Source organism: Melanotaenia boesemani, chromosome 18, assembly GCF_017639745.1.
Source record: "Melanotaenia boesemani isolate fMelBoe1 chromosome 18, fMelBoe1.pri, whole genome shotgun sequence".
Taxonomy (NCBI): domain Eukaryota; kingdom Metazoa; phylum Chordata; class Actinopteri; order Atheriniformes; family Melanotaeniidae; genus Melanotaenia; species Melanotaenia boesemani.
In genome coordinates, this window is record NC_055699.1 from 21,219,656 (window position 1) to 21,242,607 (window position 22,952).

Below are 22,952 nucleotides of genomic sequence, written 5' to 3' on the forward strand. Positions count from 1 at the left end.
GATAATTCAAACGCTTCATGCTGCGATGAGGAAGATGAGCTCTGCAGCATCAGACTGAGGAAAACACGTAGCAGCACAGGAGACCCATAAAAAGCTGCTTTTATCTTATCTGTTAGCTGAGCCATGCAAAGTGAAATTACAACCACACTGCAGCAGAGGATGTTGAAATAACTTCTCAATTTAATGAAACTTGTATTAAAACTAAAATTTCCAGCTTGTTAACCAGCAGCTGCAGTTTTAATAACGTACCTCAGAGAGAAGCTGCAGACTTTAACTTGTGCTGAAGAATTTCAAAAACAGTTTTTAACCAAAGAAGAAACAACAGGAGGTGTTTTCATCATATCAATAAGTCTCCAAATATTAGTCAGAAATATATACAGAAAAATATAATTAAATTTGTGTCGTGTTTTTCAGAGAATACTAGGATGTAGAATAAGTCTGTTATGTTCAAACACATCATTAGCAGTGAATTCAGAACAGAAATATGTTTTACAAAATGCAGAGCATTCGGATACTGATCAGCTCTAATCCGCTGTCACTTTGACATGATCTCAAACTTTCCACATTAAGTCGATTAACACAAAAGTGCTTTCATATAAATCTTGGTGGGCACCGCACAAACATTCAAGCTGTTGTATTTCACACGGAGCAAAGACACCCAACATTTACAGTTTTGTTGATGTAATCCAATAATGCTCGTTTTAGTTTTCATACAAGCTTCTAAAACACAGTTTCCATATGTCCATCTTAATTTGTCTTCCTTATGAATAACTAACATGGCTTCGGGGCTAAATCACCTTCTTATGGTTTGACTCCTTCAATCGGTCTGTGTGCTTTCATGTGGAGCAGATTAGATGTTTTGGGAATGTAGGAGCAAAACAAACTGTATTGGAAAATATTTGTGTTCACCTCTGAAAAAATATACTAATTTCTGTTTTGGTCCAATCCAGAAGCTTGAACGAACAGATCCAGCATCTGCGTATTCAAACTCACTAGACAAGTTAAAATCCTTCAGTTGCTTGTTCCACACTGAATATGGGTCTAACAAACTAGATCCAGTCCAGATTCTGCACTCTGTGTTAGTGTATTTGTAAAATATCTGTTTAAATCTGAAACAGTTAAACTGTGCTGAGGAGCGCTTCACTGTGACAACATGTTTAGACTCACTGAAACATAAGGAAACATGACGCAAGTTTCTCCCTTTCAGACCTGTAGAGTTTGAAAAATGTAATTTCAGAATTTCTGAGAAAATGAGAATGAGGAAAAACATGATAAACGTTGAAGGATTTTACATCATGTTTTGATTTCCTCTTACTTTCTAGTGAATGTTGATTCTGTTTTCAAGAATTTTGGCTTTTAAGACATCTGGTGAAGGACATGTCTGGTCTGTTTGGATTAACCACAAGTCTTTTACTTCTTTTGGATGTCCTGATTGACCCTGATGTCTTTGTGCTTTCAAACTAACTAAAAATAAACCAAAAGCTGAACGGAGTCCAGCAGCAAAACCTTTCCTTAGACTGTAAACAGATCTGAGCCTTTGAGGTTAATTTGTGATGAAAGACTTCACTTCTGAAATGATTTAAAGATTCAGAGCAACTCACGTCTTTAATTCTTTATGACTAAAATCTAATGAGGTCCTCAGAACTGTAATAATACTAAAATTATTGACTCTGATTAAAAACATTCAGGGTTTTTATATGTGAGACTGCCAGGCTGAGTGTCCATGCTGAGTTTTTTCCTGAAGGAAAAGCCAGAAGAGAAACAGTGTGACGCTTTGTTGTGTCAACACCGTGGAGAAGTTTCAGTCAACCAGTCACACAGGCAGAAACTGTTACCTGGCAACCAAGAAAACTGAGGAAAAGCTGCGTCTATCTGATGTTATCACCATACCGGGTGAACGCTCAGTACTGTCAACATGATTGTGAGAAGAACTGTCCTATGAGAAACGAAAACACAGTGGACACGTCGCCATTAGGATTTCACCGACTTGGATGACTGCTCAGCTGCAGGTCTTATGCAGGACTCTGTCCTCCAGTTGGGCGAAGCGCTTCAGCATCTCATCATACACCTGCACATCAAAAAGAACACAAATTAATCAAATCGAATCTGAAACGTCCTCCTACTTAACAAAAACCCCACTCATTTTTTAATCTTACTGGACAATTACAGTAAACCTCCATCCTTTATAATCACTGGATAGAGAGAAAATGTGTAAAAGTTTTTCTCTGTGTTAACGTCTCCTTCCATCTCAGCTGTGTTAAGTTAAATTTATCTTCAATTTTCTTTTTTTATCTGAATGTCACTTTTCAGATAAAATGAGTTTCCAAAACCATTTTTGCAAGTTTAGACATTTTCTTGAAATGCAGCAAGAACTTAAATCTTAAAATTTTAACAGAAGGTCCAAAGAAATTATTTTCAGATTCTTCTCTGACCAATTTATTTGTATTTAGATAAAATAAACAAAAGGTAGAATCTGCTGCAGCAACACATTCAGTAAATGCTGGATAGTCATGTTTCCATCAGCTTCCTGTTAGCGAGACTTTAATGTTTCGGGAGCTGTGTATATTGATTTAAGAGGAATCTGTGGCTATTCCTGCTGAATCTAAGATTTTAGCTGCTCAACAGTCAGTCGGTCCATCTGAGTTGAGCTGGTGTCCAGAGAACTCACTGCTGTTTCTGTACAGAACTGATATACAGTGTGTCTTCCTCCTTGTGTAATCCAGGTTCTGGCTCTGGTGGTGGACTTTTTGCTGAAAATGGTTTTCCAAGATCCTCCTGAGTCCATGTGTAATGATGTTATAATATTTTCCCCTGCATTGCAGTCAGAGGTCTCGACCAGACAATGGTTCCTGTCCTTGGCTTTTCCACACTGAACTCCTGAATCCTGAAATTTCCTGTATCTTTTCCCAGTATTCTGCTCTGTAGATGCTGAAAGACCAAAGTTGGTTACAATCTGTCAATGAGAAATATTTGCTGATGGAGTTTGGACAAAAGTGCTGCGCCACAACCCATCACTTGTTTGGAAAGACCAAACCTTTGGTGGATGCTCCTTGTATACCCAATCCTGACACCCTCACTGGTCACTAGTTAATCTGTTGATTGGAAAATCTTCCAGAATGATGTCACGTAGATTATTGGATTTTTTCTATCTAATTCTATAACGACTTTTAAAAGTGTTGCTGCATCAGAGTCTAGATTTGTTTCTGTTTTCTAAATACAAATTAAGTTAGTGACTGAAGGTTTAAACAAATCAACAAATTTTAAGTTTCTTTAGTTAAAAAAAACTTCTGAAAATGGATTTGCTTGGTAAAGATCAATGCTGTGATTGCTCCAAAATATCCACTGTATTAATCCAGTAATGAGTCTGAAATAAAACCGGACATTTTCAGTTTGTAATTTCTACATGAAAGACTGCACAAAGACAAACATATATGGGAGTTTTCTCATCACACGGCTGAGAACACACACCGTCATGTTGTGCTGCTGTTCCATATTTAATCCTCTGCTGCAGAGTCAGTATAAACAGAACGCCTGCAGAGTGTGTGTTCCTGCACAGCTCGTTATTTATTCACGAGCTGCGCTGCTTAATTATGAGGGACGAACATGACTTCAGTAAACATACAGTTCATCAGACTAACACTGGCCCCTGAAGTGTGACATTAAAGTGTGATGAGGCTGAAAACACAGATTCAGTAAATGCAGAACAGTGAGGCAGCTGACAATTAAGATAAGAAAAGAAAAACTAGACCTGGATGATTTAATGATTTACTACAATAATGAGTTAGAAACTAAACATAAACCTGATAGTTGAAACATCTGAACGAAACATCATTCAGACCTTTAGAAACCAAACCTGCCAGAATCCCTCAGTGCTCAGTCTGAACATGTTCGCTTCAAAAACATTTATAATGTCATGATGAGCAGACAGGGAAGAGTTTAGGTGGTAAAATTAATTTCTCTATCATCTGAAAGAAAATCCAATTCCAGATGTTTATGACTTAATCCAGAAGAAAGCGGTTCATGCAGAACAGTAACGGCCCCACAACAGAGCCCTGAGGAACACCACTAGAACGTGATCGCATTAGAAACTAAACTAAAAGCCAAAACTAAGCTAAACTACAAAGTATAGTACTTTAATAATTCCTTAAGGGAAAAGGATGAATAACATAATAAACAAATAATAAAAAAAGAGAAAAAAATGTAACAAAAATCATGTATATAATTTATTATCATTACGTTGTTCTATGTTAAAAAGAAACACAGTAGCTGCCTTTTTTTTCCTTTCTTTTTTTTGTTTCTTTGAAAACAAATTCCACATTGTGCCGTGAGATCAGGGTTTTCTTCCCTTGATAAACTGAGACTGTTGGAAATAAATGTACAAAGTACATTTGATGCAGTGTTGATGCATCATCCAGTGATGCTGCAGAGAAAAAATTCTTGGTACAGACGACATCTGTGGGATCAATAGTCGGCAACTGGAAACTTGTAAATGGAAACGAAAACATTGATGGGAACACATCAATGGTCAAACTGGGTGACAGACAAACATGAAAGCTTAATTTTTGCTTTCGTCACTGAGTCTTACACTCTTCTGTGTGATCTGAGGAGCAGATGGGTCGAGCTGTCAAACATTTTAACGTAATTTAATAGAGCAGGTTGAAAGGATCAGAGTCTCCCCCCAGAATGACCTCCTCCCATCTCTCCTCCCCCTCCCTGCTGGGATGCTGAGAAGTGACTGACAGAACAAAAGTGAGGAGAGACAGTGGAACCACATCACCGCTCGACCCTCACCTCTTCATCACCGCCGTTTTCCTCCTCTTTCCTCTCATCTCTGCAGAGATGGCAGCTTTTTATTCTTTGTGTTTCCACCCAGAAACATGAAGAGACGAACTGATGTGAAAGTGTGAGATCATGAAGACGACAAGTCCAAATGAAACCAGACTGAAGACTCGGCAAAGTGCACAAGGGCAGCTTTGGATTTTTTTTTTATTTGAAGTGTGAGGAAACACACATGAGATGCTGCTGTTGGAGTGTGTTTTTAATCTGTTACATTCAGTTTATTTAAATAAAGTTATCTCAGGGCACTTTACAAAAACAAACTCCTGGCTCAGTATTTCTGTATTTATGTTGTGACCATTTTCTTTTAACTGGGAGCCAATTAGAAGCTAATCCTGGAGAAAAAGTGATCTATCCTGCTTATTCTCGTTAGAAGTACTTCTCTGGATCAGCTGTAGGATCTTCAGAGCATTTTTGGAAGTAGAAAAATAATAAGGAATTAGTCCAATCTTGAAGAAACAAATACATGGACTAGTTTTTTTTGCATCACTCGGAGAAAGGATGGTTCTGATTTTGGAAACATGATACAGGTGAACGGATTTACTTTTTATTTATTTCTACTGGTAATTCTGACACTTTTTTACATCTGTTATGATGTTTAAACTGCCAATCGGCATTGTCTCTCCACAGTCAAACATTTTCTTTCTTTCTTTCTTTCTTTCTTTCTTTCTTCCTTTCTTCCGTTCTTCCGTCCTTCCTTCCTTCCCTTTCCTTTAGTTTCTAGTATAAATGCAATGCTACCATTCAGCTACACCTACAAGTATAATGGGGAATGAGCACACATCAGTAATTTGGATGCATTTTAGTCTGGAAACCTAAAGAAAGACAACGTGGCAACTTAAAATGTATGTACAGCCAAAGTTTCCAGGTTTCCAGGGTACAAAGTTGTTTAGCTAAGAAGAGAACGGTAAACTTCCAGCAGACAAGGTAAAAACTGATGGGATCAACTAGAAAAGTTGCTCAAATTTGTCATTCAAGTCTGCTAACTTAAAATGCTGTAATCCAGCATGACAATACGATAGCATGTAGAAGGTGAAGGAAGACGTGGAAATCTCCAGCTTGGGTTGTTCTGCTCAAACGCTGGCGGGTTTATTTCACAGCGCAGCGTTAGCAAAGCTTTCACTAATGCACATTCACTACTAGCACAGTCCAGTTAGTCTTCAAACTGAACTAAAAGTTCTTGAATTTTAGCTTCATGAAGGCGTTCTGCCCAGACTGAACAGTAGCTTCTATGATCAGAAGTCTTCAGAAGAAACGAGTCCTCTGAGCCGATACTGCCGACCACAATCTGTCTGCAACGCCGACAGACATGATATAAAAAAAGCTAAATGATAACTACATTTGTTTTTATTAAGGTTATGAAGGAACTACAGACATCGTTTTTCATTTATTTTAGAAGGTTTTTGTCATATAAATTATTTAAACATTTAAATTGGATTAATTTAGTTGCTCTCTTATTAAGAAGCTGTGTGTGGTTTCCTACCGCCTAATGAAGCCTTAAACAATAACAGCAATAATGACAATAATCACAATAATGTTCATGTAAACTGATTTTGTATTGAAAAAATATTGGTATCTCAAAAAGCAGATCAGCGCATCTCTAATAATAAAACCCAAAAATTTAGATGAAAAGCATGAAGGAGGGACTGCCTGCTTGTTACCTACAGATGCTGTGATACAGGATGTGTCTCTTCATACTGAATGTTTAACTATGAGTTAAAATAAACTGAGTCATCAGCTCAGTTTATTTTAACACAATGAAAACAATGCATTTATAGCAATCTGAAGATTTCAGCAGTGCCTCTCTGCTGCAGAACTTTCCAGAAGTTTGTCCAATTATTTTAAATGCATTTTTATTTAATCATCCATTTATTTACTTTATATCTAATGGCATTTTATACTGCATTTTAACACAGCTAAGAGGAGCACGAATATAAAATTTCACGTTTGAACAACCTTTCAACGTCTCCTTGAAGCAGCAGTGAAACGCGTTAGTGTGTGAGGAATTTTCCTCGATGCTTCATAAGGGAACAAGATGTTTAAGTTAAAAAGATGCAGGAAATCATGAAAGTGGGACAGTGTGTGTGTCTGAAAATCTATATGTTGATGTTTACACACTTTATGTGTGTCTTATGAAACTCTTCTGTGGACTAATGTCTCATAAATTCAACTTGACTTGTTTTTACGACGCTGAAGAGAAGAACTGCTAGCTGTGAAATCACGAACTAACATCCTCCACCTTTTTCTTCGTCTCAACAACTGCTGATTAAATTCAAGTATCATGCAAAAAATAAATAAATAAAAACAAATAATACACTTGTACTGCAGCAGCAATCATGATTTCAGCTGATCAACCTTTAAGCATCAACTACATAACAGTTTGAGAGCTCTAACAATTCCAGTTATTTTCATAGTAGGAGAACAGCAGGAGCTGCAGCTTTAATAATACCCACATGTCTCCCTCATTAACACTCTTATTGAGGCTAAAAGGCCTGTGGATCAGTTCCACCCACACACACACACAACACTTCACAACCTCTGGAGTGATGAGCCCAGCAAAATGCCAAAACATGAAAATGTGTGTGTAGGAGGACACACTGCAGGGAAATATAAGGCTCCATAAACCAGTAACACACACACATTGTGACTAATTTAATAAATGCTAATTATACTGCTTAAGAACAAAGTGTGTGTGTTTATGTGTTTTAGTATTTGTGTGTACAGTGAGAGCAGGAAGCCATCCTAATAAGTCCATTCCTACACTTTTCAGCGTTTTTTTTTGTGTGTGTGTGTGTGTGGGGGGGGGGGGGTTCTAACACATATGTGTACCTGCTTTGCTGTCGGGTTTGGGGAGGCAACTAGTTGTGGTTTGGGTGCTTTCTTCACCGCATCAAAGAAGGAGACTCCAGATTCTGCAACCAGACCTGAAAACACAATAAACCAATCAGAGAATCAGCTTTCCACAGCATCCATTAGCCAATCAGATGTTGAGTTAAAAAAGGTCATGTTGCAGCAGCATAAAAAAATCAGTTAATTACTAACTACTGTTAACCAGTCCTAACAGTAGTAATCAGTAACTAATCCAGTGGGATGATCATGATTTTGCCAACCAATCAAATATGTTAATTTGTCATCTGGATTGATAACTGATTAACTAATCAGACTTTTAAGTGTGTTAATAAAACAGCTTAAATTTTCAGACTCTTTACTAAACAGCAGCTAAGTTAACTAATTGGTGTGTTTCCTCTCCATTATTTAGTTAAATCAATGACCAGATACCAGTTGCTGAATTGCAGTTCCTCATTATAAACAGAGAAGAAGAAGCTGGAATGTTTTTGGTGGCCATACAGTCCATCACCGTCTACTGTGCTGCCTCTTTTTATGTTTCTTTCTGAATATGTACATCATCATGACCTGCTTCACCATCACCATGTTTACTTACTGAAACTCAGGCATGAACTCTGAACTCTGCACTGCTCTCTGGTGGACGTATTGGCTAACAGTCATGCCAATGTTTAATGCTACTTTCCACCGGGTGCGTGTGCACCGTGTCCCTGTGGCTATTTGCAACCGTTTTAGTCAATGGTTTGGTTCACACTGGGCGAATCACAAGATTCTCCAATTCTCCTGTGATTTTGTGATCTCACAAATCCGGCTAGGCGGACTGCACTTGCGAACACCCTGCGCCTGACACGCTCCCAGTGCGGAATGACCTGTCGCAGATGTCAGAACGAAACAATGGCGCAGCCGGACTGCGACCCACATGCAGCCGGTGGAAATTGGGGGCGGCAACCTCTGGTGGTAAAATGTGAATTCTATGCGGAAGGGCAAAACCATGCAGTTCACCCCTCATCCGCTAGGGGCTGGCTCCAAAACAGAATGAATCCCCATAAACTCCAATGTTTAATAATAATAATACTGAAATAACTGAACAAACCAGAGCAAAACAAGAAGGTCAAGTTACTTCATGATAATGAGTTAATCTGCAGCTCATTTCAGTTTTTGTTCAGCTTGTTAACCAATCAGCGGTCCAGCTGAGTATCTGGTTACCAATTAGAAACAGACACACACACACACACAAACACACACGTTGTCCATGAACAGAAGGTCAGGATGCTGTGGGGAAGCTCGTGATCTCAGCACCATAAATAAAAAGGTCGGCTCGGACATCTTGTCGTCTCCGAGAACTTTGTGTCGTGACCTCGCTGAAACAGAGAGTCATGACAGTGATGCACAGCACCTCTGTCTTCCCATGATGCACTCTGTGTAATTTGGTACCTGCCCAGCCTCACCTTCTCAAACTACAGAGGACACACAACACAACCACAAATTTATAGGCGCACAAACAGAGGAGGAGCAGCTCTGCCAACCCATCCACATTCATGCAGGGCTCTGAGCCTTTCACACCTCTGATAATCAACCTGCACTAGCAGAGATTTGTTTTATTGATCTGAGCAGATGAAACAAAGAGTGGTAGGAGCAGCGTCGTTAGTGAGCTTTCACTGTGGGATGTTTAACACCATTAGGCAACAAAAAGCTGTGAAAATACGTTGTTGGTATATAAAACTGTCTTATTTCCATCCATCTGTTTTATTTCACATGATGCTGATGTGAGTGGAAAAACCAGATTGAATAAAGTTTCATTCAAGCAGAGCTGCTGATAAGCAACCAACCAGCAACCCCCTGCATCAGCTGCTTCTGCTGGAAACCGTCTGGACGCTGTGAACAGTCAGCTCCTGTTTGTCTCACTAGATTGTACTCAGGCTGGGAAATGGATGCAGAGTCAGCTGACTTGCAGGTTAGAGACTCATTTTACAGAGAAATGCAGCTGCTGCAGTCAGAACTGCTTGTTGTACGGCTCATCTGCAGCAGCTGCATCTGGGTCTCCTTCATGAGCTCTAGAGACTGATGGGAACAACTGCAGCTCTGCTTCCTGAACAGAGGCCATGTCCCAGATCCTGTCACCTGACTGTGGAGAGAGACGATTCACAAAGCTGAAACTTTACTATTTTCCATGTTATTATAGCCGAATTTGTTCTTTTAAAGTGATTTTCATCAATAGTTTTCCAGCTTTCTGAAGGTCTCGTAGTTTTTCTTTGGACATTTTGTGCTTTTCACCTCATTTTCAGTTCAGTTCTTGTACCCCGACTATTTTCAGCCACTCAACTCAACCTATAAATCATTAAACCCTAAAAAAGGCTCCTAACTCAAGGAATGAACAGTGTTGTGATGACACATAACAGACAATTTGGCAAGGAACCAGTTTTAAATTGGATCTTTAGGCTCTTTGTTACTAGCAGCCTCACAAACACTTAATTTGTTCCTATTTCTTAAGTTTTAATCTCTAAAATCTCAGAAAGTTAAGACAATTTAACAGAAATCATGATTTTACCAAAAGGTGATTCTCAAAGAGCTGTTAGCCGAACTCTGCAAAACAGTTTGAGGAAATTGGACAAGTGGAAGACAAAAGAAGAAGTTTCAGGACCAGAAAAAAACATCTACAGCAGATGAACAGGATCTGAACAGGTTGTCCTTAAGAAGTAGGAACAAAGACTTGAACCAGGACCAGACAGATGCATCTGGACCTTCAGTCGATCCATCTACTGCTGGCTGAAGCCTCATCAGAAATGATCTCCATGGAAACGTAGCTGTCAAGAAGCAATTCTTAAGAGAAACAAGGCTGAGAGATGTCACATGACACAAGAACTGGACTGATGATCAGTGTCAACAGGTCTGCAGGAGGAATGGATCCTCTCCAGAACCCGGACCTCAACAAGCAGTGTGTGATCATCTTAACAGACAACAAACAGCAGAAAACATCCAAAGATGAACTTGAAGAAGTCTGGAGAACATTTCCTGAAGACTACTTAAAGAAATGACATAAACCTTCTCTAAAGACGAAAACTCATCGCTTCTCAACATTTTCCTACTTAGAAGTCAGGTTTGAATTACACCAGAGCTTACATCTTATTTTCGGGTGTGCACTGCAACTTTGCAAGTCACATGCACGTGCATACATATTAGTGCACGTAGTGAGGTCAAAAATATGGTTGTTACCAAAAAACAAACCCTACTACTATATGCAGCTTGTTTAATCAGAAACAAGGAAAGAAAGTTCTTTAAAAACCATAAAAAGAAGCATATAAAGTGTTTGTTGTTTGGATGCTCACAGCACACAACAAACAAACAATGCTGCTGTCCACAGTACCAAAAGAAACAGATCACCTGTGTCGTTTAAAAGATTTAATTAATTCATTAATAAACACAACGCTGACAAATTAATGCTATTATTTTCTAGAAACATTAGGAAACTAATTGAAAAATTAAAAATACCCTGAAAGTGGACTATTTTTAGGGTCCCCTCTTATTATTAGTACCTCTACCTTTCAGGGGAGCCAAGCTCCCCTTAGCTCCCCGTATTTCGAACCCTGCTTTGAAGTATTACTGCTACTAATGATAAAAATAAAGAAATCAATTTTTTATTCAAGCATACCTGTTTGACACAACTGTTTCCTGACTTTTGTCCCACAGCAGCTCTTCTTCTGTGGCACTTTAGTAGTTTTTTTTAAGGTTTTTCCCCATCTTGCTTTTATAGCACAGTCTGACAAATTAAACGTATTAAATTAAAAAATAATTAGACTTTAATTATTTGGGTAGAGAAACATCCAGTCATACAACCCACAACAAGGACATTAAATCCTGTCAGAAACACTGATCTTCAGGTGACAGAAGACAGAAGGATAAACTAACATCTGAATGTGGCAAAAATGTTTTATTGGAAAAAATGACATTATATAATCCAGAAATCTGGAAGCAGCTGTTTATTACTATTTATTCTTTATGCCGTTATGTCAAAGTGTTTTCATTTGATAAAGAATGACTTTTCTTGTCTCAAGAAAATCAGCTTTTAGTTTTTCAACATCTCAAGATGATCAAAGTGAGCGAGAAAATAAATGGTTAGTACCTCATTTAACAGGTAAATGTCACGATTGGTCAGAATACACTATTTAACAGTAAGTTAAAGCTTACATGTTTCATTCTGTTTCATTGATGGTTCTCCTGAACTCTAACAAAGAAAACCTATTTGGTTTATCAGTTGTTTAAAATAATTCAGCTGTTTCAGCTATTTCTGTTGTTTTGTTATCTGTTTGTTTAACTGAAGGAGTGGATGTTGAGTTAAAGCAGCGAGGCGGTCAGAGTGTGTTACCGTGCAGAGCTCTGTAGGCTGATCCCAGACAGGCGGAGCTGGACAGATCGATGGTGTAAACCGGAGCGTTGAACACATCAGACAGAACCTGTGGATGGATCAGCTGCAGGTCACGTGAATCAAACAGGATCATGTGATCTTCCTTTTTTATTCCTTGTTTTTAATCATGTCTTACCTCCCTCCATCCATCTATCCCTTTTTCTTTACCATTTATTTCTTCTCCCTTTTCCTTCTATTATTCCTCTTTCAATTCTTTCATTCCTACGAACTTTAGTTTCTTCTCGTTTTAATCGGACCTGAACAGGTTTGTTCTGTGTTTTCTTCAGACTGAACCTGCTGAGACGGAAATTGATTCACATCCTCATGTTTCTCATATTTCCTGGTTTTTCTGGTGGTAAAACTTTCCTCTGACAGGACCGATGTCTGCTCTTCATCACTTTAAATCGCATTTAAATACACAGTTTAGCTCCTGCTGATGTTTTAAAGGTGTGTTCATAGTTTCAGACAAAGTTGAGGTGCTTTACTGAGCGTCGGACAACAATCAGCTGAACTAAAATCACGACGTCCGGATGATGTTTCTGACCACAGAAAAGTGAAACATCAGAGGAAACTTCTTAAAGTTTCCTAAAGACGTTTTTGAGTTTCTGTCAGGAAATGTCTGAAAGCAGCTTAAAGTTCTGCTGGAGATGGAAAACAGATCTGTATGCTCTGGTTCTGGGCTTCATGTATGACCCTTTTTTCTTCCTGTAGACACCAAACCTCTGAGCCTCTGATGTCAGCTGATCTGGGATCCGACTGAAAGGTCATGCGATTTTTAAACAGCCTGTTTTACTGTTGACTTTGGACTTGTTTCTGTTGTAATTCCCTGTTAAAAGTCTGTGTAAATACTTTTTGTTTAACAGATGCAGAACTGACCTGCAGGATCTCCCGATTGGACGAAGCTCCTCCTGTTGCCAAAACTCTGGTTCCTGGGACTAAAAACAGGATGAGAGACATCAGTTTTCATTAGTAGATAGATTTAACTTTGACTCATTGCTCCTGAACTGTTTTATTGTACATTTAAAACTTTCTAGTTCTGTTTAACTGTCCTGTTCAAACATGTAGATTCACAGCAGACTCAGAACCAAAGAGCCACAATATGGTCTTACGGATGGAGTAGCCCAGCCTCTCAGCATGAAGCCTCCTGGACAGAAACTGACCCTCCACCAGAGCCCGGATCTCCACATGAGGACTCCATGAGGACACCTGCAGGACCCAAACAGGTAGGTCAGGTGAGACATGTACGTTGTGACCCTCACAGTCAGTTGACAAACTCTACTGACCTCATGGTCGTCTGAGTCGAAGAGATGAACGCCCACCGCAGAAGGGGTGATCTCCATGGTGTCAAAGTAAAAACCTGGAAACACAATCCACCAATCAGAGGAGGGAAGGAGGGAGGAAAGGCCACAAGGAAGGAAGAAAGTAAAGAAGAGAAAGAAGCTTCACCAATGTTTCCGCCGTTTCCCAGCGGCGTGTCCTTTAGAGCGGCAGAAAAATCCTCCCATGATCCTGCAGCACACTCGTTCCTGATCCGCTCTCTGGTCAGAGATCCGTTCTTGAAGCTGTGGAAACAGTATCAGGAGCAGGAGCAGGAGCAGGAACAGGAACAGGAACAGGAACAGGAACATGTAATACAGTATATGTATTGTATTATTTAAGGATGAGGTGGGAGATTAGCAGGCGGATCTGCAGCGATGTGGACTCTGCATCCAAACTGAATGGACTGTTAAATGTGTTGTTGTGACCTCTCAGAGGAGAATTAGATGCAAACTAGCTGGCAGGCCAATCTGCAGCTCATTTGTACTTTTGTACCTGTGTTCATTAATGTGCAGTTGTCCCTTCTTAAATAAATAAATTCCAAGTTAATCGGCTGAGCTCAGCTGGTGATGATTACTGTGCAGTTCAGCCTCGCTAAGTGTTGTTGGAATAAAGCAAATATTGTTTTTGTCCTCCAACCTGCTCGTTATTAATCCTCACTGGGACACGTGGGTGATTCCTGAGGGTGGTGGAGGTGGTGGGAGGTGTCATTTTCTACTGCTGCTGCCTCTGGTCTGCAGCTTGTTAATGAACAAGTAGATCTGTCTCCATCTTTTCTCATTCATCTTCATTCACTTTTCCCCAAGCAGGAAAACTAACTGTCCATCTTTATTTTTATTCTGCTGCTGTTGATTTAGTTTGTATTAATGAGAATAATATTTTATGTATGGAGCATCAATCCATCAAAGTGCTTTATAAACAGAAAATATTAAAACAACAGAATGAAACACAAGTCACACTGGAACAGAGAAAGATTAAAAGAAAAAAAAAGCCAAACAAAGTAGAAACAAGTGGGATTTAAAAAGCTCAACTGAACTTTAATGTCTGGCTGCTCCACAAGGCCAGTTAAATATCCTGGTGCTTTTTTCATATTTTAGAAGTTGACAACAAGGATTTAAAAATCTGAATTGAAAGTCAACAACGAGACTTAAACACAGGGGTAATGTGGGCTTATTTCCACAAATCTGACAGAACGACCTTTCTGAACCATCTGCACACCTTAAAGGGTCATTGATGCTCCCTGTATGTACGTAATAAGATACGTCTATTTTAAACGTCAGTGCCCTCTTACTTTCATGCGTCCCTTACGTTAGCGTGGTTGTTAAGCAACACAGCCACCAGAGGGCAGCACAGAGCATATCTCCACGTTCTGACATCCGTTTCAGACAATAACAAATCATGATGATCTACATGCTTAGAAAGAGACATAAAAAGAGGCAGCGTTGTGGTTTGTGAGGCCAGTAAATATATTTCTGTTTCTTCTTTGTTCCTGTGTTCCCAACCAGGTTTTCCCACAGCTCAGCAGACCTTTATCACACACCATCATACATCTACATCAATGCATCCTTTCTGTTGGCATGGTGAGAGCAGTGGTTCCCAACCTGGGGTCCTCCAAAGAGCACAGGGGGTCCACGAGGCTTTGAATGTTCAGAGCCAGTGTGATTAAAATGAAGGTCCCAAAGTAACAAAATCTGCTTCACAATATTTTAAAACATAAGTCAGCAGTCCTCATTTGGCTTAATGTGTTCGATGTTCTTATATGTATTTATATCATTGTAATGTAATGTGTTTCATCATTTTGCTGTTTTACTCTTGTATTTTGTTTTATTAGATATATTTGTTTATTTTATTTTATGATGACTTAGAGGTTTTATTTGTTTTGTCTTGTCCTGCACTTTAGTCAACCAAGGTTGGTTTTTAAATGTGCTTTACAATAAATTAGACTGTACTTATTAAAAAATAAAGGAAAAAGGTGCTTATGAGGCTCCACCTTGTGCATCCGATCAGTCTCCGTCCATGTGGTTTAGTGAGGAGCTGCAGTAGAGAAGGAGCTCATGTCTATCCTGGTAACCTTGATTTTTCCTGCACCATTTCATAAATGAGACATGTCTGAAAAACGCCACGGTGCAGATGATTCGTCCTTATTTATAAAAATAAATAAATAAGGCTACATATTGATAATTACCTTAACCTTGATTTTATCAAAGGAGTGAACCTGAATGCATCATTTCTGGTGAAAAGCAGCTAATAAAAGCCAATATTCTTTTCTAGGCTAAAGTTTTTATCATAACATTTCTTTCCTGTCAGAGACGCCAGTTGTGTTCGTGTGTGTTCGTACCACAGCAGAGCCATGAAGGCCTGCAAGTCCACCGGGCTGCAGAAGATGTGGCCCTCAAGAGCCGGCCGAGGCTCCTGGATCCACAGAAACACAGTATCGCTGGTCCCCAGACTCACCTGCAAACACAAACACACACTCGCAGTGTAACACACACTAATGACGACGTGACGTCAGAAACTAGCCAACGGGACTCACGGCCACGTCTCCCTGCTGGAGTCTCATCCCTGCCAGAGATGCTGAGGAAGACAAACACAGATCTTCATCACTTCATCATGCAACAGCTCCACTGAAGCAGACAAGAACTCAAACACGTCGACACGGAAACACAAAGTCACCAAAATACAACACAACACACACGTGGACGTCTAAAAACAGCTGGAAAAACAAGCTTATGTTGCTGGGGTGACACATTTCTATGGCAACTAAATAATTACACTGTTGCCTAAAAAAATGTACTTTATTTTTTTATATTTTTTCAAATATTTCAGTTTTAAATAGTTTTTGGTCCATTTATCATTCCTTAGTTTAATATTTAATTAAAAATAAAATAAATAATCAGCTTGTCTTTTATTATTCTTTTAGAAATCTGAAACTGAAAAACTCCAATCTGTTTTTTTACTTTTTAATTTGAGGTAAAGATTTTTGACTAATATTTCATTTTTTTGGTTCCCGTGAAGCGAAGTAGAAGTCGGCGTTTTCTGCTTTGTGTGTGATATTGTGTGGGTTTTCCCCAGCTTCTCCCAACACACACAGCTTTTGGGTGGATGCTGGCCCTTCAGGGACACAGATGGTGAGATGTACCTGATAGGCCTACTGATGCAGCAGCAGTGGCTCCACCCGAAATCCAGCGCCACTGATATGGCGCAAGGGCAAAGCGAGCACCCGGCAACAACAACGGCGAGCACATCCTGATGGATGGAAATGAACTGATAGATATTGTTCCCGTGTGTCCTGAAGGAAGGCAGGTTCACACATACTGCTCCCTTGTTCCCTTTTAATAAATAAACCCTGACATTTTTATACTTCAGGGTCATAATTGGCCGGTTACAGCAGGTCCTGATGGACGTGGATCAGCTGAAACACAAACGGGTCTCGATGGGGAAACTGGTCTAGACAGAGACCCGGTTTGAAGAAACAACATCTACAGCACCTGAAATCTGACCAATTAAATATTAAAATCAATTTCTGCTTCTGGGTCTTTTTCCCAGTTTCATTTCTTCTAATCAGAAATGCAAAAACAGCCTGATTTTAGTTTTTGTATCAGATTTATAAAAGAATAATCTAATTTACTTTTTGACGTTGAATTGAATATTAAATGAAGAAAGGATACCAAACTGCTTTTCTTTTGATACTGTTAATTTTCTTTATTTTTAGTGTATTTAGATTTTTTTTAAATAAATTTGTTTTTAAATAATTAATTTTTAATTTTTTTTTTCATGATTTGATATATTATTTTAAAACATGTTTGGTATTTTTCCAAGTTGTTTTCAATTAACTTTTTCTCTTAAGCTTATTTTGTCATTTATTTTATAATTATTTGTTTTCATGTATTTTTAAAAATTTATTATTTGATATTTGATTTTATGTCCTGAGATATGTTTTTTCATTTAATTATTTTTATTTTATTTACTATAATAAGTGAATAAAATTTTTTACTCTCAAATCACAGCATGAAGGGAAATGTGTTAAAAAGTTATTCTTCACATATGCATGAGACGTTTCTTAACCTGACATAAAATCAGTTTAATAGCCAGGAGATGATTATTATTGTTATTATTATTATTATTATTATTATTATTATTATTATTATTATTATTATTAATATTATTATAGTGACTGAACTGAAGCTGGAAACACATCAGTCCCTGAACAACAGCGACATCTAGTGTTCACACATTATACACACACACACACACACACACACACACACACAGGATCAGTAATGAAAATTACCATATTTTATAAACAAATGGGAAACTAATGAACGACTGTTGTTTTATCTTTCTTTTTTCCGTGTTTATGCTTTTCTTATTTCTTTGTCTGCACTTAAAAACATTTCAAGTTTCCAGGCAGCTCACAGACCTTCAGTGGTGAGAAATAAAACTATAAACTTTTTTTTGTGTGTTTCGTTTTGTTTTGTTTTGTTTTGTTTTGTTTCGTTTTTTTTTTTTTATGTTGAAGTAATTTCAAATAAGATAAAATCAAACAAATGTAATATTTCCTACCTGGATTATCGCCTGTGAACGCCACCACTTTGCAGCTCTCAGAGAAACCATATCGATGCACAAAGTAGGAGGAAACTGGACCCTGTAACCACAGAGAGGACCAGAATGAACCAGTACAGACTATAGTGGACAAGACCAGTATGGACCAGTTTTGGTCAACCAAAACCAAAACTTATTATGGCTCAGTAAGGACGGCACCGCTCAGACCAGTATGAACCAACACAGACTACTGTGCATAGATCAGTACAAGTAAGTTTCAAACAGCTTGCCCAGCAGACAAACCAGTACCAACCAGTTTGGAAACCAGTACAGACCAGTAAGGACAAGTCTTACCAGAACAGACATGGACGGCAGCGGAGGACCCAGCAGTCGGTCCAGATGAGGAGCGGTAGCTTCCAGGCAGATCCTGGACCAGTTTCTGGTCCTGATGTCCAACAAATTCATTCCAGAACCTGATCAAGGATCGATCTATGAGTTAATGGATCAGCTGATCAGTCAGATCAGAACCAGAACTGACCGTACCGTCACTGTAGTCGATGGCGGCATATCCACCCAGGAAGAGAGAGGCCGCGAAGCTGCTGACCAATGAGATCCTCTGAAACCAAGCATACACACACACCTCCATGTTAATGCACATCAAAGAGCAAGTGTGTGTGTGAAGGCAGCAGGTGATTGCCGCTCTGACCTCCGTGTCCTGAAAGTCTTCGGCTCGGCTCCTACGAAGTTTGGAGATCTGGTTTCCTGTGAAACGCTGCAGAAAAAACACAGAACAATCCTTTAAATTCACACAGACAGACAGACAGGTGGACAGACAAACAGACAGACAGACAGACAGGTGGACAGACAAACAGACAGACAGACAGGTGGGTGGCAGGACCTCGTAGGCTCTGGACCCGGTGATCTCTGCCAGCCTCAGGGCGCCCCCTACTGCCGCCTGCAAGTCTTGACACTGCTGGCTGCTGCTGGAGTCCATCCACACCGGACTGTCCCACACCGAGAAGCTGTCCTGTGAATGCATCGTCACAGCTGAGTCAGCAGGTCTGTGAAGCCACACAGAAACATGTTCCTGCACACACACACCTGCAGCAGGTGATGCAGGCTCCGGTCCGGATCGAGCTGGTTCAGAGTCTGAGATGCTCCTTTTCTCCAGAACACGCTGCCGTGTTGCTGAGAGGAACAAAAATCCAGAAAACACTTAGTTTTATTTGTTTTAAACATGAAGTTCTACCCGGTCAGGCTACAGGTGTGTGTGTGTTCCACAGCAACAATGAGACAGGACAGGTGAGTTGTTGCAGCGGTGAACTCTACTCTGATTGGCTAAAAGCTTCCGTGACATCATGACCCGGGTTTTCATATGTTTTCTCCTCCAAAGCAGAAGGAACGTATCTGATGTCCTCCGGATCACTTCACTCATTTATTAACCAGGTTTATGCACAGATTTGTGTTTATTAAATAAGAACTAGTGATGCACCCATATGGATACCAGTATCAGGTCCATACTGATACCAGTATCAGGTCCATACTGATACCAGTATCAGGTATCTGCCCGATACTACAGAACTTGATACCAATGTGAAAAAACTAGGGCTGTCAAAATGAACGCATTAATGCAAAGAGATTAATCTGAGGACTTAACATGTTCATTTTTTAAACACATATCAGTACTCGTATCGGCAAGTACTCAATTATAAGTACTTGTACTCAGAAAAGATGTGGTATTGGTGCGTCCCTAGCAAGAACATTTCCACGCATCCGGGCTGTTCTTCTACTCAGAAAAGTGTGCAGTGGTTCTGGTTCTGGTTCTGGTTCTGTCTCACCTGACCACTCCCAGATAGTGCTCTGATGCGGGAGAAATCAAGCCCCGCCCTCTTCATCTTGTTCAGCAGCAGGTCCAGAGCCTGAGGACCACCCAATCACAAGCCAGAACATGTGACAGGTCAGAGGTCAAGTGACCAACTAAAGAGCGAATTGATGTGTGAACAGCTGAGTCACCATGACTGTATGTGTGTGTCTCACCTTGATCCACATCAGCACAGGTGAGGTGACCGTCAGTCTGTCAGCGTGGATGTGAACTCCTCCCTGAGTCCTGCAAACACACAAAGTCTTAAAATAACCCCACACCATTTCAAATTTAAATCCAACCTCAACAGCTGTTACCTGAATTCAGACAGCTCAGAATCAAACTGAACGTTGTCTTGATGAACCACGTTGAGGTTTCCATCAATGGCCACCACCTTCAGCTTACACACGCACGCACGGACACACACACACAGACATACATATCAGATTAAATCAGCTGATCTGAGAGCAAACTAAACCTGTTGTCACACATGTGAATAAAGTGCTGCATTCAGGGACCTCTGCAGAGAACTGAACAACAAAATAATGAGGAAGAAAGTAAAAACAGATCTGCTGGACGCTGAAGTCATCACATGTATAAGAAGATAACATGATTATGGAGTTTCCATCTTTCTTTTCAGACTCCAGCTTTGACCCGAAATAACATGTAAACAAATTAAAGTTATTTCAGGTCTTTTCACATTTGTATTGTAGTAAACAGTTGTTTAATCTAACCTCTTTTTTAATGCGCCACTGAGATTAAAAACCTCTTTTACAAGGGAGTCCTTGCCAAGATACAGTTATAAACAGGTTATATATATAAACAAGTCCATGCAGTGAGTCAGCCTCAAGAATTTAATGATTTACTTGCATTATTGGTGACAAACTGGGGATCAAACAGGAGAGAAATTGATAAATGAGTTTTCATGGTCTTCATTCAGTTAGCTGTGGTTGTATTTAACTTAATTTGAGGAATGTGTCTGAAGTTTGTTGTTGTCCAACGGCAGACAGTCTGAAAGAAAACTTTTCTAATTTACTTAACAGCTCAGCTCAGTTATTTTCTTAAACTTTCAAATAATATTTCCTGCTCATGTTTGTAGCAGAAATTCAGTTAATGTTTAATGACTGTCATTTGCAATTCTGCATTTTTTCTTTAACATTTCAGACAGTGAAGAACTTTGTTTTTTATGATTAACAGCATGAACCAAAGTGCAGTGTCGTGATGAGTCCTTTGCAAAAAAGCCTGCTCTAAGAGCTGATCACTTCTCCCAACAAGAAGAGCTAACTCCTGTTGGTGCAGGGGGTGAATTTTCAGCTAATCTTGCTCAGCTCTGCTAAAAATCCATGCAGACAGGGACCAGACTTCATTTTGATGGGTACACCATACAAACAATCACGTGAGGACAGAAAAGGGTCATTCCATTATGTTTAAGGAAGAAATGAGGGCAGACACTTCAGAGCCAGCACATGTAGTGGTTCAGGCGAGGTACGGGAAAGATTTAAATGCAAAGCCAGTCGAGAGAAAGTAAGAAATAAGTCAATCTAAAGTGTCTTTGGCCTTTTTTGTCTGATATAGTAACTGTGGTTCTGTGTTCAGATGTTTATTTAAAGGGTTTTATTTAAATGTTACATTATAACTGCATTTTATAATTACAAAAATACATATAATGAGGCTTTTATGAAAACACTAAATAAAACTTGCTAACCAAACACCAGTAATAATCAATTAGGCGATAACAAAAGCAGGGAGTGATACTAAATGAAAATACATTTGGGAGCTAAAAGAGCCGATTCTTCTAAGGGAGCCAGGCAAAAAGAGCTGAATATTTTTTTTTTTTTTTAACTTTATTTATAACTTTCGATATTTTAACATACAAGAGACAAATACAATTTGACATGACAAAAAAACCAAGACAGAAGAAGACCATAATTCAATTACAGATACGTAGAAACACAACAGAAAAGAGCAGAGCTGAATATTTTAAAGAGGTGGACTTCCCATCACTAGTTTAGTGTTAGTTAAAAGTTTTGGAAGTAGTAAAAATATTTTTTATACTAAACTCATCAGTGGTCTGACACCTTTAAAGATCACTGGTCAGGACTAGTTAAGACAGATTACCAGCTTGTTTTTGTTTATTAACGAGTTTCTGGTCTGATGTGGATCCTCGTGGACTTGGACCTGCACTGGTTTCTGGAAGCTCTCAGTACCACCCTGCAGTGAAACGGGTCAATGAGCTCATCGATCAGTTTCTAAACGACTGCACGTGAGTCAAAGTCCGTCTGGTCGCTTCCGGTGCCTCAGAGTCTACACAATGACCTGCACGCGACTTTCACATTTACCAACAAACAAACAACGAACAACTTGCAAAGAATAAACAACACACACGTTCCTATGTCTGCTTGTTCTGCGTCTGCGCAGTACCAACTAGTTTCCGTCCACGTGCACGCACACGTCCACGTAAAGCACGTGATACTCAGCGCAGGTACCGCGAGGAACAGGTGAGGTTCTGTTTACCTGCTGGGTGCTGAAGTCCAGGCCCAGGTAGAGAGGAGAGTCCGGAGCGGCGGCCATGACGAGGAAACACACATAAAACACACACACTGAGCGCGAGAGGCGGAGCACACTGCTGTCAGACATTTAAAGAAACACGCGACCTCGTCGCTAAACCAAGTTTCCATGGTGACAGCGATGCCGCCCCTCTCCATCCAGCAGGTGTGACTTTGTCAGAACTTCGGGTGTTTCTTTACACCTCTAAGCTGCAGCTGGTGTGTGTTTCAGCAACATCACACACTCCTTGTTTAATCCATCCATCCTGACGGGGTGGTAGAAGAAGCTCCGTCCAGATGTTTAATCTGCTTCAGGATAAAAACATAAAGAACACATACATTTCCCCCAAATTTCCCAAGTCAAATATCAGAAAAAGTTAATTTCCAAGAAGATGTCATGCTTTGTAAAATGTAAATAAAATTAGAATTCAACGATCTGCAAATCTCATAAACCAACATTTATTCAGATCAGATGTTGACAGTGAGACATGCTCAACAGTCCTGGGTCTTTGTCATACGTTCAGTTTCACGATGCTCCAAAGATTGTCAACTGATCACAGTTTTGCAAGCAGAACAGTTCATCACCCCATTCAGACTCTTCTAT

The 22,952-nt window shown here is 39.5% G+C and overlaps 1 protein-coding gene across 1 annotated transcript; it reads right to left on the reverse strand.

The window, feature by feature from the left end:
• Positions 1-412: 412 nt before the first annotated feature.
• Positions 413-22,444, reverse strand: xylb (xylulokinase homolog (H. influenzae)). The gene is made up of 19 exons (XM_041968255.1): positions 22,317-22,444; positions 20,120-20,202; positions 19,979-20,048; positions 19,780-19,860; positions 19,043-19,129; positions 18,840-18,968; positions 18,648-18,713; positions 18,485-18,557; positions 18,296-18,414; positions 17,963-18,044; positions 15,933-15,973; positions 15,738-15,853; positions 13,529-13,644; positions 13,366-13,439; positions 13,192-13,288; positions 12,959-13,017; positions 12,044-12,131; positions 7,666-7,760; positions 413-2,068 (listed from the first exon to the last, which is right to left on the reverse strand). The coding sequence occupies exons 1-19, from the start codon at positions 22,437-22,439 to the stop codon at positions 2,000-2,002; spliced, it is 1,668 nt and encodes a 555-aa protein (XP_041824189.1). The 5' UTR covers positions 22,440-22,444; the 3' UTR covers positions 413-1,999.
• Between the last annotated feature and the right edge of the window lie 508 nt (positions 22,445-22,952).